Source organism: Argopecten irradians, chromosome 3, assembly GCF_041381155.1.
Source record: "Argopecten irradians isolate NY chromosome 3, Ai_NY, whole genome shotgun sequence".
NCBI lineage: Eukaryota > Metazoa > Mollusca > Bivalvia > Pectinida > Pectinidae > Argopecten > Argopecten irradians.
The window spans coordinates 19,115,910-19,139,264 of record NC_091136.1 but is presented as its reverse complement, the minus strand read 5'-3'; the positions used below and the strand labels follow the sequence as shown (position 1 = coordinate 19,139,264).

The window sequence follows — 23,355 nt, the reverse complement described above, 5'->3', positions numbered from 1 at the left end:
TCTTAGTTATTTAACATATCTTTAATGATATTCCTAACTAACTGTAACAGCTACAAACAAGTTTTACATGACTCCAACAATGTCACGTTCGCAGGGATCGATCTTATCTTTATTAGTCTATCTGAAACATAAAATGCAAAACAAACTTTGTAGCCATCAAACGCCTTACTACATCATAAAACCTTGTGTCAAATAATTCAAAATTTAAAAGTTTCTTAAAAAATAACAATAACAAAAAAATCAAATTGATTATTGAATTAAATAAATAAATAAATAAAATAAAATAAAATAAAATAAATAAATAAATAAATAAATAAATAAATAAATAAATATCGATGGCCTAAGATTGGTTCACATTATTTTTTTTTTTGATATTACAGAAGAGCAAGTCTCTATATTGAACACCAGCCCAACAACAAGCCCTGTGTCAGGTAAAGTGTCAAAAAAGCACAAAGCATACAGACAGTTGTCATAATACAGTTCGCCAGTGAACATTTTACTATATATGCTTAGTTATTTAACATATTTTAATGATATTCCTAACTAACTGTAATAGCAACAAACAACTTTTACATGACTCCAACAATGTCACGTTCGCAGTGATCGATCTAATCTTTGTTAGTCTATCAGAAACAAAAAATGCAAAACAAACTTTGTAGCCATCAAACTCCTTACTACATCATAAAACCTTGTGTCAAATAATTCAAAATTTAAAAGTTTCTTAAAAAATAACAATAACAAAAAAATCAAATTGATTAATTAAATAGATAAATAAATAAATGAAATAAAATAAAATAAATAGATAAATAAATAAATAAATAAATATCGATGGCCTAAGATTGGTTCACATAATCATTTTTTGATATTACAGAAGAGCAAGTCTCTATATTGAACAACAGCCCAACAACAAGCCCTGTGTCAGGTAAGGTGTCCAAAAAGCACAAAGCATACAGTCAGTTGTCATAATACAGATCGCAAGTGAATATTTTACTTAATATTCTTACTTATTCAACATATTTTTAATGATATTCCTAACTAACTGTAACAGGATTTTATTTGATGACTAAGAAGTATAGTTGCATCCTATCTAAATTATCCAAAATAATATCAATGCCATACTTCTTGAGAAATCGATCTTGAAGCTAGACATGTAATTTTATGTTTTATGATGCCATTCTTCTATTGACAAAGACGGATATGATGATGTCATCAAACGTTATTTGAATATTATCTCTCACACCTCGTACACCTCTTGTGCACTACCTCGTACACCTGATGGGCACTACGTTGTTAACTCTAGTGCAATACAATGTGAACATAAGTGCACTACAATGTGAACTCTAGTGCAATACAATGTGAACTTAAGTGCACTACAATGTGAACTCAAGTGCACTACGATGTTAACTCTAGTGCAATACAATGTGAACTTAAGTGCACTACAATGTGAACTCAAGTGCACTACGATGTTAACTCTAGTGCAATACAATGTGAACTTAAGTGCACTACAATGTGAACTCTAGTGCACTACGATGTTAACTCTAGTGCACTACGATGTTAACTCTAGTGCACTAGCTATTGAACCGGAGTTAACTTTACTTGTGCACTCCAGTGCACTTCACTACCAAGTTTAGCTTGCTCCCAACTGTACATAGTGTAAAGAAAGAACATTATATTATTTCTAAATAAACGCTAGATAAATAGCTATTATGTTGCCAACATTAAAGTTTTTACGATTGCAATTGGCTTCTAGAAAGAAATTTTGAACATATAATTTTACTAAGAATAAATGGTAAAAAATCACTTCCGTACACTATTATGACCACTGACAATATGCAGCTTCTCGGCAACCAAGTTTAAGTGTATCTACTGAAACAACTGTTACAACAACATGGAATCATTCTTTTTATTAATGACTAAGTCTTTCATAAAAATTTCATTTTTTCATAACAATGAGAATAAAATGAAAATGTGTCTATTATGAAATCCTGCGTCTATGATGCGTTTAGCCTGTTACAATATGTGTTTTCAATGTCTATCTGATGCTTTCATTGTAAATGTGATTATGAATTAATTGATAATAAATTATCATTAATAATTTAAACAATAAAATACTTTGTTTCCTGCATACATGTAACCTAATTATTAATTTATGTTCTAAAATAAAACAGTTTAGAGTTGTGTTTATCAGATAAAGGTTTACTGACTCTTAACTCTTCGGTTCCAGACATCATCACGTCCCCCGTTCCTAATGTAAACCCTCCTTCAGGTGGTACAGGTAAAATCTCTCATTGATAACATTTGTTGATATAAACGGTAATTTGTACTCCAACGTATACAGATTTTCCATAATTGTCATTAAATAATTACTAAATTATCCTTTAAACAATAAAATGTGTATTACACTGGTTTGTTTGTTGGATTAAACAACCACAACCGTCCTATTAACAGCCAGGGTCATGTAAGGACGGCCTCCCATGTATGTGGTGTGTAGCATGTGTGAAGTGCGTGGTGTGTGTTGCGGGGGAATGCAATATACTTATATTTTGTGTCTTCTTGTATAATGAAACTCTTGCCCCTTTTCAAGTGCTATATCACTGAGACATACCGCTAAAGAAACCAAGCAACACACCACACTTAGTAACATTATACTGGCGACGAGCGAACCAGTCGTCACACTCCCATTATGCTGATAGCTAAGCAGGAGCGGAAACATCACTGTTATAGACGAAATAACTTTTATCACGATTTATCGTTATAACCATGTACATGTAGGCAGTGTATGCTTCAGATTGAAATCAAATCATGCAATTATTATTTCGTCCATGGTCTCGGCTCGTGAACTATGTTACAAGTAGAAAATACATTTGCCTCAATGTGGAGCTTATTTTGTACTCATAGTTGTAGTTGGGACTCGAAATTGTTAAATTGGTTTGACTATAAAATAACCCTCGGGATCAGAGGCGGCCGTTATGTCTATATACAATTTTTATTATACATGCTGTTACGACTTTTTCTCTTGATTTTTTCATCAAGTAACATAACAGTTTAATGCCAATTGATAAGAATATGTGATTTCAAAATATCAGTCTTTTATATATCTATACAGTGCTTTGTATAACTCCAGTAATAACATTAGAACAATTCGATTTATACCTCATTTTAGTTCGATTCTCTTGAAATATAATAGAAGAGAAGCTTGAATCTTCCCATGCCGTACATGTTTCATATGAAGGTGTTAAACAAATAAAACCGAAATCAATCCTAGAGAGTTTATATATACGATTTCCATATTGCAGTTCCTACTTGGTGCACTGGATTACAATTCACCTATCACGATGAGGCTGATTACTGTATCCATATAGATACATCAACAGCGATATGGAATAATGCTATTGCAGCCTGCGCGACTCATGGCGGACTTTTAGCAAGAGCAGACAGTGCTGAGAAAAGACGAATTCTAGAAGAATCCTTGAAACCATTATTAATACTTGACGGAGGAAAAGGTAATTCGATATAATTTGGTAAAGCTTAATTGTTGTAAATATACTTTCCTTGACACATATATTAAACACGTTGGTATCCCTGCTAAGGTAGATAACTCTTGCGTAACATTCGATCACATCATATACCTATATTAAAAATGTTAACAGGCTATGATGACTCCGGATACTGCTGTCTTAGTATAGTGTTAGTATTATTTTATGCTAAAATAATTCATTCAAAGAGGTAACATGCTGTAACTGTTTCTAGTACCCTCTGCAATTTACCCTATATCCTATACACTTTATCCCCTATCCTGTACTATCTACCCCTACCCTGTACCCTGTACCCTCTACCAAAAACTATGTTCCCTCTACCCCGTACCTTTATTCCTCCCAAATACCCTCTATCCCCTACCCTATACATTCAACCTCCTACCCTGTACCCCCTACTCCTACCCTTTACCATATCCCGACCACGTGCACTCTACTACCCTGTACCCTCTATCACTTTAGTTTTAGGCGGAAATGATATATTTATGTACACAAAAGCTAACTATTCTAGCATATGACCCCTCTGCCTAGCAATAATAATATAGTAATATAGTACATGACAAGATATTTGTTGTACATGTCATGCTATTTTCTTGTAAAAAAAGTTTAAACACACGACAAAGGAATGATCAGTTAACAAATGGTTAATTCAATCCGTCCTCGTTCATATTTCTTTATTTGTGTATCTATCTCTTTGCTTTGCTGTACAATACATGTACATTGTTTATCTGTGTTTTGATTTCTATGTTATGTTATCTAATGCCTTGTTTATCTGTGTTTTGATTTCTATGTTATGTTATCTAATGCATTGTTTATCTGTGTTTTGATTTCTATGTTATGTTATCTAATGCATTGTTTACCTGTGTTTTGATTTCTATGTTATGTTATCTAATGCATTGTTTACCTGTGTTTTGATTTCTATGTTATGTTATCTAATGCATTGTTTATTTGTGTATTGATTTCTATGTTATGTTATCTAATGCATTGTTTATTTGTGTATTGATTTCTATGTTATGTTATCTAATGCATTGTTTATTTGTGTATTGATTTCTATGTTATGTTATCTAATGCATTGTTTATTTGTGTATTGATTTCTATGTTATGTTATCTAATGCATTGTTTATTTGTGTATTGATTTCTATGTTATGTTATCTAATGCATTGTTTACCTGTGTTTTGATTTCTATGTTATGTTATCTAATGCATTGTTTATTTGTGTATTGATTTCTATGTTATGTTATCTAATGCATTGTTTATTTGTGTATTGATTTCTATGTTATGTTATCTAATGCATTGTTTATTTGTGTATTGATTTCTATGTTATGTTATCTAATGCATTGTTTACCTGTGTTTTGATTTCTATGTTATGTTATCTAATGCATTGTTTATTTGTGTATTGATTTCTATGTTATGTTATCTAATGCATTGTTTACCTGTGTTTTGATTTCTATGTTATGTTATCTAATGCATTGTTTATTTGTGTATTGATTTCTATGTTATGTTATCTAATGCATTGTTTACCTGTGTTATGATTTCTATGTTATGTTATCTAATGCATTGTTTATTTGTGTATTGATTTCTATGTTATGTTATCTAATGCATTGTTTATTTGTGTATTGATTTCTATGTTATGTTATCTAATGCATTGTTTATTTGTGTATTGATTTCTATGTTGTGTTATCTAATGCATTGTTTATTTGTGTATTGATTTCTACGTTGTGATATCCAATGCATTGTTTATTTGTGTATTGATTTCTTTGTTGTGTTACACAAAACATTGTTTATTTGTGTATTGATTTCTATGTTGTGTTATCCAATGCAATGTTTATTTGTGTATTGATTTCTATGTTGTGTTATCCAATGCATTGTTTATTTGTGTATTGATTTCTTTGTTGTGTTACACAATACATTGTTTATTTGTGTATTGATTTCTTTGTTGTGTTACACAATACATTGTTTATTTGTGTATTGATTTCTTTGTTGTGTTACACAATACATTGTTTATTAGTGTATTGATTTCTTTGTTGTGTTACACAATATATTGTTAATTTGTGTATTGATTTTATGTTGTGTTATCTAATGCATTTTCTATGTTGTGTTATCCAATGCATTGTTTATTTGTGTATTGATTTCTATGTTGTGTTATCTAATATATTGTTTATTTGTGTATTGATTTCTATGTTGTATTATCCAATGCATTGTTTTTTTGTGTATTGTAATATATTGTTTATTTGTGTATTGAATTTTATGTTGTGTTATTTAATGTATTGATTATTTTTGTGTGTTGATTTCTATGTTGTGTTATCTAATGTATTGATTATTTTGTGTATTGATTTCTATGTTGTGTTCTCTAACGCATTGTTTATTTGTGTATTGATTTCTATGGTGTATTATCTAATGCATTGTTTATTTGTTTATTGATTTCTATGTTGTGTTACAGAATACATTGTTTATTTGCGTATTTATCTCTGTTTTGTTACATAATTTATTGTTTATAAGTGTGTTTACTTATTTGTTTTGTTACACAATTTATCCTTTATTTGTGTTTTCATCTCTTTGCTTTTTTATACAATTTATTTTGTATCTGGGGTTTTATTTCTTTGCTTCGTTACACAATACATTGTTTATTTATGTATTTATTTCTTTTTTTATACAATAGCATGGTTAGGAGGCCTGCGTGATCCATCAACAATGGAAATGAAATGGCTCATGACAAACACAACGGTTATTATTGATGGCGATTTGGGTGGAAGCTGCGTTAGCATGGACAGTCTCGGACGACTGTCAAAGGACAACTGTAATCTATCTTACAAATATGTCTGCGAAAAACTCATATAACCTGCTTGGAAAGAGTGGAGGTATCAAATAGATTTTCAAGTTCAACATATACATCACATGATACCACGAACAGAGACGGTTTCAATGTATGTCATAAATTGATTTTGAACAAGAAACCCACCAACGTAATTCTTTTACTTAGTCCACAGTGTTAAAATTTTGTGATGTACTATGCATTGTTAAAACAACTGAATATTTGTTAGCTATTACGTTCTATAATCAAAGTCTAGATTCTCATACTCATATCCGTTGGACGGTCGTATCCATCTATAGCCCCACTGAGATCCTAGGCAACTCAGTACTAGTTTTATTTAGAAAGGAGATGTTAATCACGATGTAATGTGTCAATATTGATTCGGTCATTGTATTAGTAACGTCACTAATCATTTTTAACATGCCCAAATAAGTCAAAAATTGAGGTCTAAAATCCGAATTATAGTGTCACAAACCTGTTATTGTGAGCTTCTTTGTCAGGATACAGATATGCGGATAGTCTCAAACGATAGAGGAGATATCAAAGTAAGGGAAAATAGAGAGAAAGTGAAAAGGAAGGGATAAGTAACACCGATTTCAAAAAAAATATCTCACTCGCAGGTTTCAGACACAGTTTTTGCTTGTTTTCCGTAGGTGTTTGTTTTAATAGTGAAAATGGCATCAAACTGAAATACAGATGCAAACTGTTTTCATAAATGGCATTTGTTATGACTTACTATCGTTATTGAGTCAGGTTCGAGTTCTGCCGGCCGTCCAAAGGATATAACTCTAGCTAAAAAAAGTCCACCAGCTCTATCCAAAACCAGGGTAACCATTCTTAAGATAATGATATTTTGCCCTGGTGTTTTTAAATATTCAAGATAAAAATTGATACATTGAAAACTAAATTTCAATGGTTGGATTTTCAAATTGATATCAATATTAAAAAGGATACTTACCTATCAGAACTATTTTTACTTCGGAAATTCATAATTTATCAGCGAACCAGTGTCTAGGTCAAAATTCTTTTCAGTGTTCAATTCTCTATACACATGCATCATTTCGAAAGAATATGTTTTTCATTTAGTTGGATGTTCCCTACACAGCTTAGGAACGTGTCTTAAACGTGTCTGTCTCATCATACGTTATATATATATTTTAATGAATTGTTTTTGTTTTTGTTTTTTTTTAATATAATGTTTTATTTCATTTTGCGCACTGAAATATAAGGCTTTTCGTTGAGCATAAAAGCGATATACTTCACTCTAGTGAAAAATTCAATTTTGATATTGTCACTCGCTTTTGACCAATCGGAATGCAGCATTGACAGTGAAAATATCATTTTGATTGTTACATCATTAGTGTGTGCACAAAATTTACGTCATATTTTGTGTAGAAATATGACGTTATGCCCTCAAAAACACGACGTAAACGTATATATTAATCGCAAGGGCAAATAACTCTATACAATATTATGGCGGGGTTACCTTTGGCGAAATCAGTAGTGATGGTTTTTTGTAAATAAAAGCGAGAAAACAAATGCTCTTGTAATAAAAAAAGAATAGTTTTTGTTCCATGATGGATATCAGTAATACACTGTATTTCACTTTGTTAGGAAGAAACGTTAATATTCTTCGATCGTGCTTCGTTCTCGTCAAAAGTTTCATAGTTTCCTCCTCACCCGATGAATTATAACCGAAAACTACCAGGAAACAAGAATATTCTCTTTAGATATCGCCTTTGATAAAAGATGTCCTAAAACACATTGCTATCGATTACAAAAAAAAAATACAAATACATTGCTCAATTTGTACATTCGTAAGTTCTTTCGTCCCACTCTTTTTTCTTCACATAATTTCGGTGTAGATTCCGTAGTGGTGACATAAAGAAAATTTGGATTGATTATTTCGAAGTATTTAACTTGTACAATCTAAGTAAAAATCATACAATTATGAGAACATTTTCCATTTGATCAAGAGGTTTTTTTTCATTTGTTTTGAAATACAAAGGGAAAAGTGTGACTAGCATGGAAGTGGATTTCATAAATAGTGTGCGAAATCGTTGTCAACATTTTTTTTATTTAAAACCTCAGGTTATATGAGCTATAAGTATTGAAAATTTATAATGTATATATATGGATTTACATGACATAGCTACGGCAGAATATAATAGATATAACACAACCACGGTGTTCTTTGATGTATCAAATCGATAATCGCTGTATTTGAAAACAAAAAGAAATCACAAGAAAAATATCATACCCTATAAAATAAGGAAGTGATTTTTTTTACCTAAATAATCTCACACACGTGCAATGTTCATCGTTTGACATAGTTTTGAAGTCAAATAGAAAGTTGTACATTTTCAAGTACCGTTTTCAAATTGAGTCATTTGAATTCTAAGATATGTTCATGGTACAATTTATTGATATGTTCATAATTATGGAATGGGTGTATATGTTTATATTGTTAGGTTACGTACTTTGTCTGCTTTCCTCATATACGCTTTGTCTTTCCATTGATTATAATGTTTGTGAGTTTTTTAACATTATGTATATTTTCAGAAGCGGCATGACATCTAATATATCATTGTGAATTGTGATTATACTTCATCGATTGCTACAAGTGTCTGTTTTTCGGCCTTATGTGTTGTAGATTTGTAAGCTTATTGTAATCTTATTGTAATGTTTTATGCAAAACGACGTAATTTGAGTATTCAAACCAATGATGTTACATTCTGTATTTACTCAGTAATCTGGAGTTGTTATGATCACACAATCCGTCTTATGTTCAATTATTTCGCCTGTAATCTTCTTGCTTATGACACTAGTGTAATACGATCTGGAACAATTTTGTTTGTGGCGTCATGGCAGAAACTATAAAATGACACCAGAATTTCGAGGGACAATATGGCGGCTTCCACTGATATTTTCGCATTACATTTTGACGTGAAATTCTTTGAAATGTAGATTGTTGTATTTATATATGATAAAAAGTACCGTGAATTTAAAAAGTCTTAGACGCATTTCATGAAATCTCATATGAAATATACACTCATATACGAGCCTATATATATATATATGTAATGTACATATGTGTGATCTATAGTGAAAAGATAAATGAAATGTTGTCCTTGACAGACAATGGTGCAAAATGATAATGATAAAAATATAAGTATCTGTTATATACAGGTATCATATTGTGCATCATTTTAATTTTTGCTTTAAATGAACTTTACTGCATGTTCAACATTACACATTTAAATAAATAATGTAAGCTTGACGAACTGTTTTGTCTTTAGATATTCATCACAATTATTCATAATAGGATAAAAACTAAAAATTTATTTTGGAAAAACCAGTCTTTTTAAAATCAATGTCATTGTACAATTTAGCAAACAAAAGCAAAATAGTACCGATGTATATTGTTTATATACATGTATGTAGATGATGTAAGAAAGTAAATTGATAACATAAAATAGCATAGTAAATAACCTATCAAGATCTGTTTCTTAGTAATTCCTTGTCTTAATTGTCCAACTTAACATGCACTTTGACATATATCTACCATTAGATATACATAATGTATATGCATAACGCCATAGGGAATTACTTTAATACCATCTAAACAATAATAAAAAGTAAGAAATAGATATATTTTGTCATCTAAATGCTCGAATCTTTTATGGTTGGCATTCGTAAAGGTATACTTGAATTTTGTAGTTCTTCTGGACCGTTCAGTGGAGGATATCCTAAAAGTTTATAAAGGTTCGTACATCCAGGATCTATTGCATCCAAGAAGTTTTGATTTATTCTTGTCCTCCAGCCCATGGCAACTTGTAGCGATGTCTGTTTATTACTTGAAGTCAGCATGTTGTTGGTATTTACTCCAGTCAATTCCCCAAGACGAATCTGTTCGCTTTTATCGAAATCAAAACCCGCAAACTCGTACATCCTTCTAACAGTCTCTGTCGGCAAAGTCACAAGATCTTCATAGAATATAGTCAGTAAGCGCCCAGGGTGTGTTTCCCTTATAATATCAGAAGTAGCGTAATCATCAGTCATTTTATTACAAAGGGAAATCGAACCACCGGGTGGGGGTGTCCATTTCAAAACATTTCTCGATTGCATTATACCTCGTGGGTCCCTCAATAGGTGGATTATCTTTAGATTGGGCTCCGTGTTTAATAATTCGGACGCTAGTCCTAAACTAATCCGAGGTATTTTGCTAACTACGGCACTTGAATTCATACAATAATTTACGAAATTTTCAACACAGTTTCTTTCTTCGCCATGACATTCCGGAACATATTTAATCCATTCTTGATTACCCAGGCCTCCATCATACCCCTTTCCTTTTAAAACTTGCCAGATTAGTAATGACCGTTTTAATGTATTACTGTCGCAGTTAAAAAGTCCCCGGAGAGTAGCTAAGATGAGTGCATCAGTGCCATTTGATTTTCTAGAAAATAAAGAAAAATAAAAAGTAGACAAATGTAACGTAACCATCAAAATATATATTAAATAGAAAGCTATTCATTGTGTTTGCAAGCAGAACTAAAAAAAAATTTCTGCCACATTGGACATCTACACTGCCGGGTTGGTAAGGTTTCTGAAGTCTTAAGCAGGACATGACAGTCTCATGTGTAGAACATACACGCGTGATAGACAGGAAGTTGTAAAATGTTATAGATAAACAAACATTAACATGTGCAACCCGACGATTAGACATTATGCATCACCTTTGACCTCGAGCTCGTGCTGCATGCGCGCGCTGAACCATGTCCTGCTAAATATCTAGTTAACCATATTTTATTTGAAGAATGTCAAAAGGAATAGGCACCAGTTGTAGAATTGCCCTCTCCCATACAAATATATATGATGTTACACAATAAATCATACATTAGCAGCATTAATGATTGTATATCAAATTCTATGTAAAAGAAATAAATAAATAACAAACAAAAATGAACAATTATTGGTAGTCACATTTGATTTATTTAACCTTACCAGCAACCGCATTTTATAACTACATGTAAACTTACTTTTATTATTTGATATTCATGACGTGACTAATTCCGTACAATTGAACATTAATTTTGTAAACAATCTAAAATTATATATAATAATGATGATTTTACAATGAATATCTTACAAATACATTTTGGCATTAATTTTCTTTTGAAAAATATCATGAAACAAATTTTGACAACGAAATACCAGCAATTATCATCTAGCAACCAGGGAATGTTGTTAGATGAAACAAAACGATTGGTATTTCTTTTATCTTCTTGGAATTTCAGGCGTATGCTTTCATTATCTTTTGGACTAAGTGTATCAACTTCAAATTGATATTTGTATTATACAAAGACAATTTTCTCATAAGTATAACACGGTGGTCATTAAATTGGTCACACTGGAAAAAATAATGAAATGCATTTTCTATAGGAAATAAACAACAAGATGGCAACATTAGATAAGTCTAAGTTTAAAGCGAAAGAATGAATTCCCTAAAAGTACTTGAAAAAAAACTAGTAACGTAACTTACAGTGCTGCACATAGGAATATAAAATATCTCTTAATCTATATATATCTCTCATTTTCAGGCTGATATAAAAATGGTTGTGCAATTTCAATCAAATGCTGTGGAGCAAAGCAAAGAAGTATCTTAAACATAAGAATAAGTTTGTGCTTTTGACGCCGATCAGGGAGAGATTCCCAAGCTAGTTCTTTATAAAGTATATCATGGGAGGTACCTCTGCGCAATCCCGTTATAATCCAAGCGGCTTCTAAGTGAACAGACTCTAACAGAAGTGAGTCGGTGAATTGGAATTAATAGCTTTTTTGTGGATGCGGTTCCTTGTCTAATTTTCAATCTAATAATGTTTGTACACCAAGGTCTATCATTTGGTCGCACTGTTAATATTTTTGTGATACATGGTCATTTTTTGTGTATAAATTGTTTCAACTAGAATATCATTAAATTCATATACATCATTATTTTGTGAGACAGAGATCCAGTCAATATTACTAATATTACCATTAATCCTATCAGTATTAGCACCATCATATTTATATATCGTTTTCCTATATGCAGTTTGTCTATATACTGAATATGATATACAAAAGTTAATAAGACAATGATCACTGCAAATTGGAGCAAGAGCATTTGTATCCCTTAGAAGATGATTGTTGTTAGATAGAACAATGTCAATAGAGGAAGAAGAGGTAGGAGTATTGCGAGTGGGTTCTTTAATAAAACTGTTTAGATTAAGTTTTGTAAGTAATCGGCCTAGATGAGAGTGTGGCTGAAGGTTTGACTCAGCTCTTCATGTATTATTGAACGCAGATATTTTGTTATCATGAAATATATATTTGCCGAATACAGTATGAAATACAACGTTTTGAAAGGACACAAGTAATTTGAAAAACGATAGAAAATTCACTGTACACGATTGTATTTAACAACAATACATCATCTCGTATTTCACTGCACTGTATAAGATTTGGTATTGATTTTGCGATTACTTTTCAATTTTACGGTTAACCATTGATAGCAATGTTAGATACCCGTGCATTAAAGGCAGATGTCACTGTACACATTTCAAGGGGTTTTATGTTAACAGGCTGTAACCGCATTGATATTTATTCTTTTATGAAACATGGAAATTGATTTTATAAACATTCTTTGCTGAAATGGTTTTCAATGAAATGTTTTGGCGATTGCAAATGATTTTCAAATGAAACGTTTTCCAATTTTGCAAACTCCGATATTTTATGTTTTGTTTAATAAAAGACTTAAAATAATAAAATGAAATATATTTTACATAAGTCAGGCAATCAGTATCGAAATAGATATCGAAAAAGTAAAGTTAAAAGTTATCAAAGTCATGTATTGTGTTGCCATGGGTTACAGCGAAGATATTTTCAATGCTCTATTGTATTTACACAATGTTTTTATTTCTTTTCATTGATCTAATTACCTATTAATTACTGTTTCTTGTTGTGATGTTGGAAGCCGAGGTTAATTTGTTCATGATATTTTCATTGTATTAATAAAAAGTAATTTATTCAAAGTTTCAGTAATATATACTATGCTACTTTAACATCTAACGGAACTGTAATTTGTGTCACACTAGGATGGTTTCTAAGGTTAGGTAATAAATATACTGTTCATGACTTATTTGATGCTAAATCAAGATGTTGTGAAATCAATGGCCAGGTGTTCGCAGACACGAAAGCAACGACAGATGTCATCTTCAGTAATTGATCAACCCCTATAACAGCGTCCACAGCTTTGCAAATAACATTCGTTGTCATTTAAAGCTGGAATTGTTTATGACACGATCTTGTGTTCAAGCAAGTATCAAATATGACCAGCCATCTTACAATATTTGGGAACATTCATCTGTCGCATAATCTGGTATGCTGTACGATTGATTTTTTTTCTTGACCTCTTACTTTGCTATATATATATATTCGCAGTAAGTAAATTTTCGCGCGAACCCACGAGTAAAATGCAGAGACTGATAAGTAAGATGACGCATATATCTTATTACTGTATGAGACAAAAGGATATTTCTGTCCGTGAATGGGTATCAAAGAGAAAATCGCGACATTTGTTCCATGATGAAAAATAAACCAATTTACATTATTCCTTTATCTTTGTATAAAATGCCGCTAACAGTAACTATGATAATTGTCATTATATCCGGATTTGTTAACGATTTGGTAACGTCTGATTCCACTGTACTTTATTTACAATATTTACAATATTACGGGTAACTGTCATTAATCGTAGATTTTGTGGCGATAGCTAAGTTGACTTATCGGCATATAAACTATCTTTTCGAAATACCATGTAGCAGATTATTTTCGCAGTATTTTCGCGGAGATACGCTTATTTTCATGGACGACAGTGACAAGGTCGAGGAAAATTTTATACCTGACAAATGATAAGAAATGCATATATTATTTATATATATATATATAAACACTCTAGAAGCCAGAAAATTTATACCCGTGAAAATGAGAGGATGTACGTTATGAACATACCGAGTGTAATGCTTAGTTGTGTCATGAAAGTAAATAACAAATGGGAACTAAAGATGATTGAAAATTGTGAGATTTAGACATGTATAGGTAAAATGCCATTACATGTATACGTACATGCAGGATTCCTCCTTTATACTGCACGTATGGCCTGGTTTGTAGTATCCCCACGTGTTCTGCGCGTGCAGAGGTTCATATATATAGAAGTTTCCTCGTCGTAGTCCCAGAATGTTTCCCGTGAATGTGGTTCCTCCGCGTAGGTAGCCGACAAGAAGGATGTTATAGTTTTTATTATGCTTCTCTCTAGTTACAACAGGCGGGGATATGATAGGCTTGTCGAATCTATAAAAGAACAGTAACAGTAACATAGCTGCATGCAATCAAATAATCTGCCTGATATCCGATGACTTTAGTCGTCTACTATTTCTGTATGTCACTATGGGGATATAACCTGGATTGGTTTTTTTTTTATTTGCACTGACTTGTCGTGCATAAAATTGTTCTTACGTCACGATAAAAGTAATGACTAATACCAGGGAACAATAACATGACGTTAGTTTACGGAGATATGATAACAACACTGCTGCACCCACCGGATATTTATCTACAAATATTGACATGTATATGCTCCTAAATGTAAGAATTTGGAATATGTTTTGGGTAATTTCATGAAACTCATTTTTCTCGCCGCGTCTGGCAAAAATTAAAATAAAATCTTTCAAGAGAAAAGTACATTATACACATATCGTTATTATTCAATAGAAAAATAGAATATAAGCATCTGGCTATGTTTCCTCTCACAATTAAATCAAATTATCCACAATCTAAATGACACACTTGACACACTAGATGGTTTTGATGGAAATCAATTTAGTCAATGGAGTCATCGAAGAAAAAATAGGTGTATCAGTACACATGTCAAACTTCTGAAAGCTGAAAACTAGAATTCCTATATTACGTTTATTATTTTTGAACGTTATTACAAAATTTGAAGATGGATATATTGGCGAATATGCTGAGGCTAACGATGATGTGATATATCATGTACGTGTTTCACAGTAACGGTATGTGTTCATCAAACATATTATTAATACGTCCAGAAGAAAACATGACAAAAATAATTACGTTGACTGCTAAGTTATCTCTGATCTCATATTGACATAAAAAACTTTTTCAATAGGAAAGCATGACAAAAAGAATTATGTTGAACGCTGTGTTATCTCTGATCTCATATTGACATAAAACACTTTGTCAATTAGTGCAGAGGAAAGCATGACAAAAAATTATGCTCACCGCCGTTATCTCAGATCTCATATTGACAAGAAATAACATCATGTACGTCATCAATATAAAGGTAACAGCTCTTTAAATGCCAAGATCGATAATGATCATAAGTGTGCATGCATCTTCAATACTCTAACAGTTACTATTACTATAATTATATACACCCCTAGTGTAATATCTTGGGTTCCGTCGATATTCAAAACACAACTCGTGCAAATGGCGGTGATCTTACTACTAATTTATTCTAACAGTAAAACCCGGAAACCGGATACGGAGTTCCGGACGTCATCCTAAAAGCGGACAAGGTTACACATGATGTAGCGACAACACACCTTGAACAATTAATGTCACTACACTACACTCCTCACCCTTTTAACGTTAATGTTCCTGACACAGAGCCCAGTATGTATCGTTCAGAAATCTTTAAAGTCATTCACAAACTTGCTGAACAAATCAACTTACACTGTCAATAAAAAATTATCCTCAAAAGACATACTTGATCTTCATTATCTTTTTCCAAATTTAACTTTTTATCAAAACTCTTAGAAAAACACTTTAAAAACAGTTAATATTATTTAACACAATCAACAGTTCACAGATCAAGTCTTGATGGTGCCTGGCGCGTCCTTGGTGGATTGCGGCGTACAGGAGTCACCGTACTGGGATTTGGCGGGCTTGCAATAGGCATAGGACTGGTGGTGGGAGCTGGCAGAACTCCTTTTGGACTACTGTCATTATGTGTTACTTTTGCCGGAGAGGGCATCGCTGGAGGTTCCTTTACATTTAGAGATTCTGGCGGTAAAGAAACGACTATTTTCGGAGATCTAGCGATTGTCTCGGGTAACACAAATGGACTGTCTTTTGTCATAGGCACTATCTCATTTAACAGTTCTTCCCCCGATGCTAAGATGTGATCGACATGTGCGTAACGAATGTTTGGTCCGACGCGCACGAGGTACGTAAGAGGACCTAATTGCTTCACAATCTTGCCCGGAATCCATTTCTCATGACCACCACGGAAATTCCTAACACGTACAGTCTGCTTAGGCGAGAATGTTCGAACTTTGACGCGTCCTTTGTCATGTTGGCGTTTCTGTTCGGCTTGCTTACCTGCCACACGCCTTCCTAGATCTGGTTTCAGCATTGATAACTGGGTTCGGATTTGTCGCTTAAGAAACAATTCAGCAGGCGATACTCCAGTTACCGAATGCGGTGTGGATCGATACTTCAGCAAGAAATTACTGAGTCTATGCTGAATAGAAAGCTGACCATTCCCATCAAAAACTTGCTTCTCGAGCGCACGCTTAAGTATCTGTACCGATCGTTCGGCAGCTCCGTTGGAAGCGGGATGGTACGGTGCCACGAGCGTATGCTTCACTCCGTTTTTGCTAAGGAACAGTTCAAATTCACTGGATGTGAATTGCGGCCCATTGTCGGAGACAATCTCCTCTGGTAGACCATACGAACTAAACAGTGAACGCAGAACCTCAATCGTTCTACTAGCGGTGGTCGTTGTCATGTGAGTCACCTCGATCCACTTTGAATGACTATCAATAACGACCAAAAAGTTTTGTTTGTCTTTCTCCGCAAAGTCTATATGTAGACGTTGCCACACACGTGTAGGCCATGACCAGGAATGAAGCGGAGCTACCGGAGACATGTTTCGCGTAGCCTGACAAGCACTACAGGCTTTCACCATGCTCTCAATGTCTTTGTCCAGATTAGGCCACCACAGATAACTCCGGCCTAGCGCTTTCATACGACTCATTCCAACATGTTGGTCATGAAGATCTGACAGAAGTCTCTCGCGATAAGTTGGCGGTATAACAACACGCAAACCCCACAACACGCATCCTTGCTCACTTGATAGTTCATCTTTGCGTTGGAAGTACGGCTGTAGATCGCTATCTGATGTATAATTCGGCCATCCCCTAAGGGTGTAGTCAAGTACTTTCGAGAGTACAGGGTCGCGTCGTGTCTCTGTCGCTATATCATCAGACATAATCGGCAAGTCGTCCAGTAGTGTGAAATGGTAAATGTCCAATTCTTCAGACTTCTCATCAGACTTGAGTGGCAAGCGCGATAATGCATCAGCATTCACATGATCCTCGGATTTCCGGTATACAATATCGTACTGATACGCAGATAAGATGAGAGCCCACCTCTGCATGCGAGCAGCAGCTAATGTCGGAACACCGTTCTTCGGACCCAGAATCGTTGTTAACGGTTTGTGATCAGTCACTAACGTAAACCTACGGCCATAGAGGTACTTTTGAAATTTCCTGACCCCGAACACTAACGCGAGTGCCTCTTTTTCGATTTGGGCATAGTTCTTTTCACTCTTCGAAAGTGTCCTCGATGCATAGGCTATCGGTCGTTCCTCACCAGTTTCGCTGATATGGGAGATCACAGCTCCTACTCCGTAGGCAGACGCGTCACAAGCCAATCTCAAAGGCTTGTTGATGTCGTAATGTACTAGAACACGCTCATCGGACAACTGAAACTTACATGCTTTGAACGCTTCTTCACAATCTGATGTCCAGTTCCATGGTTTGTCTTGCCTCAACAGCTCATGTAATGGCTGGAGCGTAGTCGAGAGATTTGGAAGATACTGACCATAATAGTTCAAAAGCCCGAGAAACGATTTCAGTTCAGTTACATTCGTTGGACTTGTTGCTTCCTTAATTGCTTCGACTTTAGCCTCGGTAGGGTGAATTCCATCACTGTCAACCCTATGGCCCATATAAACCACAGAATCTTGCATGAACAGGCATTTGTCTTTACGCAACCGAACATTGTGCTTGTCGAGTCGGCTCAATACCTCGCTCAGGATTTCTATGTGTTCACGATCGGTCGGAGCGGTTATCAAGATATCGTCTATACGACACATTACATGCGGTATTCCTTGTAGAATTTGATCCATGACTGACTGGAAGATGGCTGGAGCTGACGACACACCAAACGCTAATTTGTGATATCGAAACAGACCTAGATGTGTGTTGATTGTCAGGTATTGCTTTGATTGTTCGTCCAGGCTCAATTGCTGATATGCCTGCGATAGATCCAACTTCGTGAATTTTTGTCCACCGGCTAGTTGAGCAAACATCTCTTCCACATTTGGTAGTGGATATTGCTGTTCGTCCAGACACCTATTCACCGTCACTTTGAAATCGCCACAGAGGCGTATCGATTTGTCCGATTTTGGCACGACAACTATCGGGGTCGCCCAATCGCTTCGCTCGACTCGCGATAAAGCTCCTTCGCTCTGTAGTCGTTCGAGTTCTTTCTCAACGCGTTCCTTCAATGAGAAAGGCACCGGTCTTGCCTTACAAAATATCGGCTGCGCACCATCTTTGACCTTGACCTGCGCTTTGAACTCGGTTATGGTTCCTAAACCCTTTTCAAACAGTTTATGATGCTTCGCAAGCAGCTTGTCGACTTCAGATTTCACACCATCGGATTTCGGATAACACTTCAAGGCAAAAATACTTGGCCAGTCTAACTTCACGTGTTTAAGCCAGTTTCTACCTAGCAATGACGGTCGATCGCCACAAACAACACGTAATGGTAACACATAATTCTGACTACCGTAGTTCACTGGAACTGATATCTCACCAAGTAATGATACGCGTCCTTCTCCATAGTCTCTAAGCCTTACGGTCGGTTTTTGCAAGGGCAGATGAGAAAAGTACTGGTCGTACACATTCTCCGCACACACGGTTACTGCCGCACCCGTATCAATCTCGAACTCGACCGGATTACCGTCCAGCTTAAGATTTACCTTGTGTCCTGAATTGTCCGAATCATTCACTGAATATAGTCCAAATAAGAATCCATCTTCATCGTCATTGTCCCTGTCACATTCCTCTACTTCGACATACTTATTCTGAGCACCTACATGACCTTTGGACCTTTTGTTTGGACATTTTTTTCCCGATATGTCCAATCTGCTGACAAGAGTAGCACTTCTCTTTGATAAACTTACAGTCCGACTGTGCATGCTTTCCTCCACGCACGACAACTATCGGGGTCGCCCAATCGCTTCGCTCGACTCGCGATAAAGCTCCTTCGCTCTGTAGTCGTTCGAGTTCTTTCTCAACGCATTCCTTCAATGAGAAAGGCACCGGTCTTGCCTTACAAAATATCGGCTGCGCACCATCTTTGACCTTGACCTGCGCTTTGAACTCGGTTATGGTTCCTAAACCCTTTTCAAACAGTTTATGATGCTTCGCAAGCAGCTTTCGACTTCAGATTTCACACCATTGGATTTCGGATAACACTTCAAGGCAAAAATACTTGGCCAGTCTAACTTCACGTGTTTAAGCCTACCTAGCAATGACGGTCGATCGCCACAAAAACAACACGATAATGGTAACACATAATTCTGACTACCGTAGTTCACTGGAACTGATATCTCACCAAGTAATGGTACGCGTCCTTCTCCATAGTCTCTAAGCCTTACGGTCGGTTTTTGCAAGGGCAGATGAGAAAAGTACTGGTCGTACACATTCTCCGCACACACGGTTACTGCCGCACCCGTATCAATCTCGAACTCGACCGGATTACCGTCCAGCTTAAGATTTACCTTGTGTCCTGAATTGTCCGAATCATTCACTGAATATAGTCCAAATAAGAATCCATCTTCATCGTCATTGTCCCTGTCACATTCCTCTACTTCGACATACTTATTCTGAGCACCTACATGACCTTTGGACCTTTTGTTTGGACATTTTTTTCCCGATATGTCCAATCTGCTGACAAGAGTAGCACTTCTCTTTGATAAACTTACAGTCCGACTGTGCATGCTTTCCTCCACACCGAAAACACGACTTTGGATTGTCCGGCTTTTTAGACTTCACTTTGACCTAGTTTCAAAGACTTACCCATACGACACCGATTCGACTTACGGTTTACATAATTGACCGACTGAGTTACTGATACAGGCTGTCCCATCTCCTCTGTGTTTTGGTCGCCATCTCTACATCTAACGCTATCTCGGTTGCCTTGGCAAGATCCAAATCTTTTTCGGCCAACAGTTTCTTTTGGATTACCTCACTCATTAACCCACAAACCAGTCTATCACGTAGGGCTTGATTAAGAAAATCTTGAAAGTCACAGTCTTTGGCTAATTTCTTAAGACTCACAACATAATCAGACACGGATTCCCCCACTTGCTGTTTCCTACTGTGAAACTTAAACCGTTCAGCTATTACGAGGGGTTTTGGGGCGAAATGTCCTGACAATGCAGTCTTTATTTCATCATAGGACTTCGTACTTGGGAGGTCTGGGGGTCAGAATGTTTCTCAATAACGCGTATGTGTCAGCCCCTACCACGGCTAGAAACACAGCAACACGTTTATCATCGGCAATGTCATTGGCTGCAAAAAATTGCTCGAGCCGTTCGATGTAACAATTGAAATCTTCTTTCCCCTCCACGAACTCGCCTATCCGTCCTACTTTTGCCATAGTGCTTATCTACATAAACACTGAGTTGATTATTCGACAAAATCAGCCTCGTCGCCAGTTGTAATATCTTGGGTTCCGTCGATATTCAAAACACAACTCGTGCAAATGGCGGTGATCTTACTACTAATTTATTCTAACAGTAAAACCCGGAAACCGGATACAGAGTTCCGGACGTTATCCTAAAAGCGGACAAGGTTACACATGATGTAGCGACAACACACCTTGAACAATTAATGTCACTACACTACACCTAGAGTATCTCATAGTAAAACCGGAGCAAGTAATTTACTAAGTAGTATTTTGATGTTCATCAAAAGAGACGCATAGCAGTACGCTGTAGTTGCCTGTATGGGTTCGGGCATCACTCTCTCTCTGTCATTTCAAAAGAAGAATATATAAGGCCTGTGATTGGTAAGTCTTTTCTTCTGAACTTCCTCCAGTTTTACTATGAGATAGTCTAGGGGCATATAACGTCAGTGATAGTAACCCCTGGAGTATACAGGATGGTGTGTATGTGGCTAATGATGAAGACATATTTTTGGTCAGGAAGTGCTTTACGAAGGAAATCAATTGTCTAAATTATTCAACATGTAATACAAAGATAATGGTATTAAATTCATTTACATGTATACATAAAAATGTATTAATAAAATTAGCAAATATAAAGCAAAATCATTAAAGTTAATACGTATCCAACAAAAGGCAAGCGAAGCTTTACAATTCCATGAACTATCAATGTTTGTTAACAACAAGTGGAAAACTGCATATATGTAGCATCAATAGATGAGAGCAAAAATTAAATAGCGTTAAAAGAAATTAATAATTAAATCTTACCTTCCATTTTCTATCTTACATACACCATACTGTGTCCCCACCCACACCGCATATACTAACGAGAACAGGATCATAAAACTAAAAACCACGTTCTTTCGAGACATCATCTCGCGAGAGAATACACGCAGGTAACATCGAATTTACAAGTTACGCTATATCAATACTTTTGATTGTGTTTGATTGTTATGTTTGTCTACCAGATGTCAGTGACTAACATCTTGTAAGGTGATATTAAACGACGACGGGTCTGATGGAGGTTTTCTTTTCACACGTTGCATTGATCGACAAAGCGAGCACTACAATAGGTCAATAATAACAGATCAATTTTCTGTAAGCGAGGTATCGATGGAAAACGCCAATAGATACATTTTGTTACGAAAACCATACTTTTGAGTCATGTACGGTTTTGTTTTTGTCTCATTTTCTATCAATCATGTTAATTGTATAACGTGTTTTTATTTTCATTTTTCATACTTAATCCTACTTTTCGATTGGCCGATTGTTTGTTCAATTCATCTATGAAGCATGAATTCGAAAATGGCGCGAAAACCCGACATTATCGTTTCGTCGCAATAGAGGCATCGACGTTAATGGGGGAAAATATTCCCCAGGAAAATCAGTGGAATCGTACGTTTAAGTGTAATTTATATTATAAAGTGGTCTTAAAAATGATTATAAGCATTAATGTTGCTACTTTCTAATTTCAATCCCGATGAATTTAAAACAAATTCTGATATCGTGCTTAATAATGTAAAATTGTTATCTTACTATAATCATTGTTTTGACATACATTTGGTTATATTGACTGAATGTAATTCATGAAAAGTGCCTTTATAATATTGTTTAATTATCATTGGAATCGTACAGCATTTTGTTTTTAATTTATTTCATTATATACGGTTATAACGTACATCTGGGGACTAGCACAAACAACTTCGTTATAAACGTAGTTCGTTAAACACAAACTAAGTAGGGAATATATAAATATCGTAATAGGAACATAGATGAGCAATGACAATTATTACAGATTCGTTATATGAGTACTCGTTATAAACGTGTTTTTTCTGTATATGTTACAAAATTGTTGTTTTTCTATCATTTCAATCTATATACATTGTATGCAACACGATTTATTATAAAGGTAACGAAATTACATTCGCATGAACAAAATTGTCAAGAGGTTTACATAAAATATTCTGTATTTACATATTACAGAGTTATCTGCCCTTGCGGGTAGGTATTGATTGTGACGCAATGTGTTTACGAATGTTACGTCATAATTATCAGAGAAAAAGGCGTCAATTTTGCTCATGAAATAACGACGCCACTGGATACATACCCGAGGAAGGTACATGTAACTCTGTAATATGCAAAGACG

The 23,355-nt window shown here is 34.9% G+C and overlaps 2 protein-coding genes across 2 annotated transcripts in view; one reads left to right on the top strand and one right to left on the bottom strand.

Annotated features, from left to right (window-relative positions):
- The window catches only part of LOC138319528 (uncharacterized), a 42,434-nt gene extending 33,517 nt beyond the window's left edge, over nt 1-8,917 (top strand). The window contains exons 10-14 of the mRNA XM_069262679.1: nt 381-431; nt 872-922; nt 2,225-2,275; nt 3,297-3,503; nt 8,907-8,917. Coding sequence (XP_069118780.1) covers nt 381-431; nt 872-922; nt 2,225-2,275; nt 3,297-3,503; nt 8,907-8,917 — 371 coding nt within the window. The remainder of the gene's footprint in view (nt 1-380; nt 432-871; nt 923-2,224; nt 2,276-3,296; nt 3,504-8,906) is intronic.
- Nucleotides 8,367-22,159, bottom strand: LOC138317755 (carbohydrate sulfotransferase 1-like). The gene is made up of 3 exons (XM_069259631.1): nt 21,978-22,159; nt 14,511-14,735; nt 8,367-10,803 (listed from the first exon to the last, which is right to left on the bottom strand). The coding sequence occupies exons 1-3, from the start codon at nt 22,082-22,084 to the stop codon at nt 10,008-10,010; spliced, it is 1,128 nt and encodes a 375-aa protein (XP_069115732.1). The 5' UTR covers nt 22,085-22,159; the 3' UTR covers nt 8,367-10,007.
- Between the last annotated feature and the right edge of the window lie 1,196 nt (nt 22,160-23,355).

Coding starts and splice junctions, on each gene's coding strand:
- LOC138317755 (XM_069259631.1), bottom strand. CDS start 22,084: ATGATGTCTCGAAAGAACGTGGTTTTTAGTTTTATGATCCTGTTCTCG. Junction 14,736..21,977: donor TGTAAGATAGAAAATGGAAG/GTAAGATTTAAT, acceptor GTTCTTTTATAG/ATTCGACAAGCCTATCATAT. Junction 10,804..14,510: donor ATAAAGGAGGAATCCTGCAT/GTACGTATACAT, acceptor TTTATTTTCTAG/AAAATCAAATGGCACTGATG.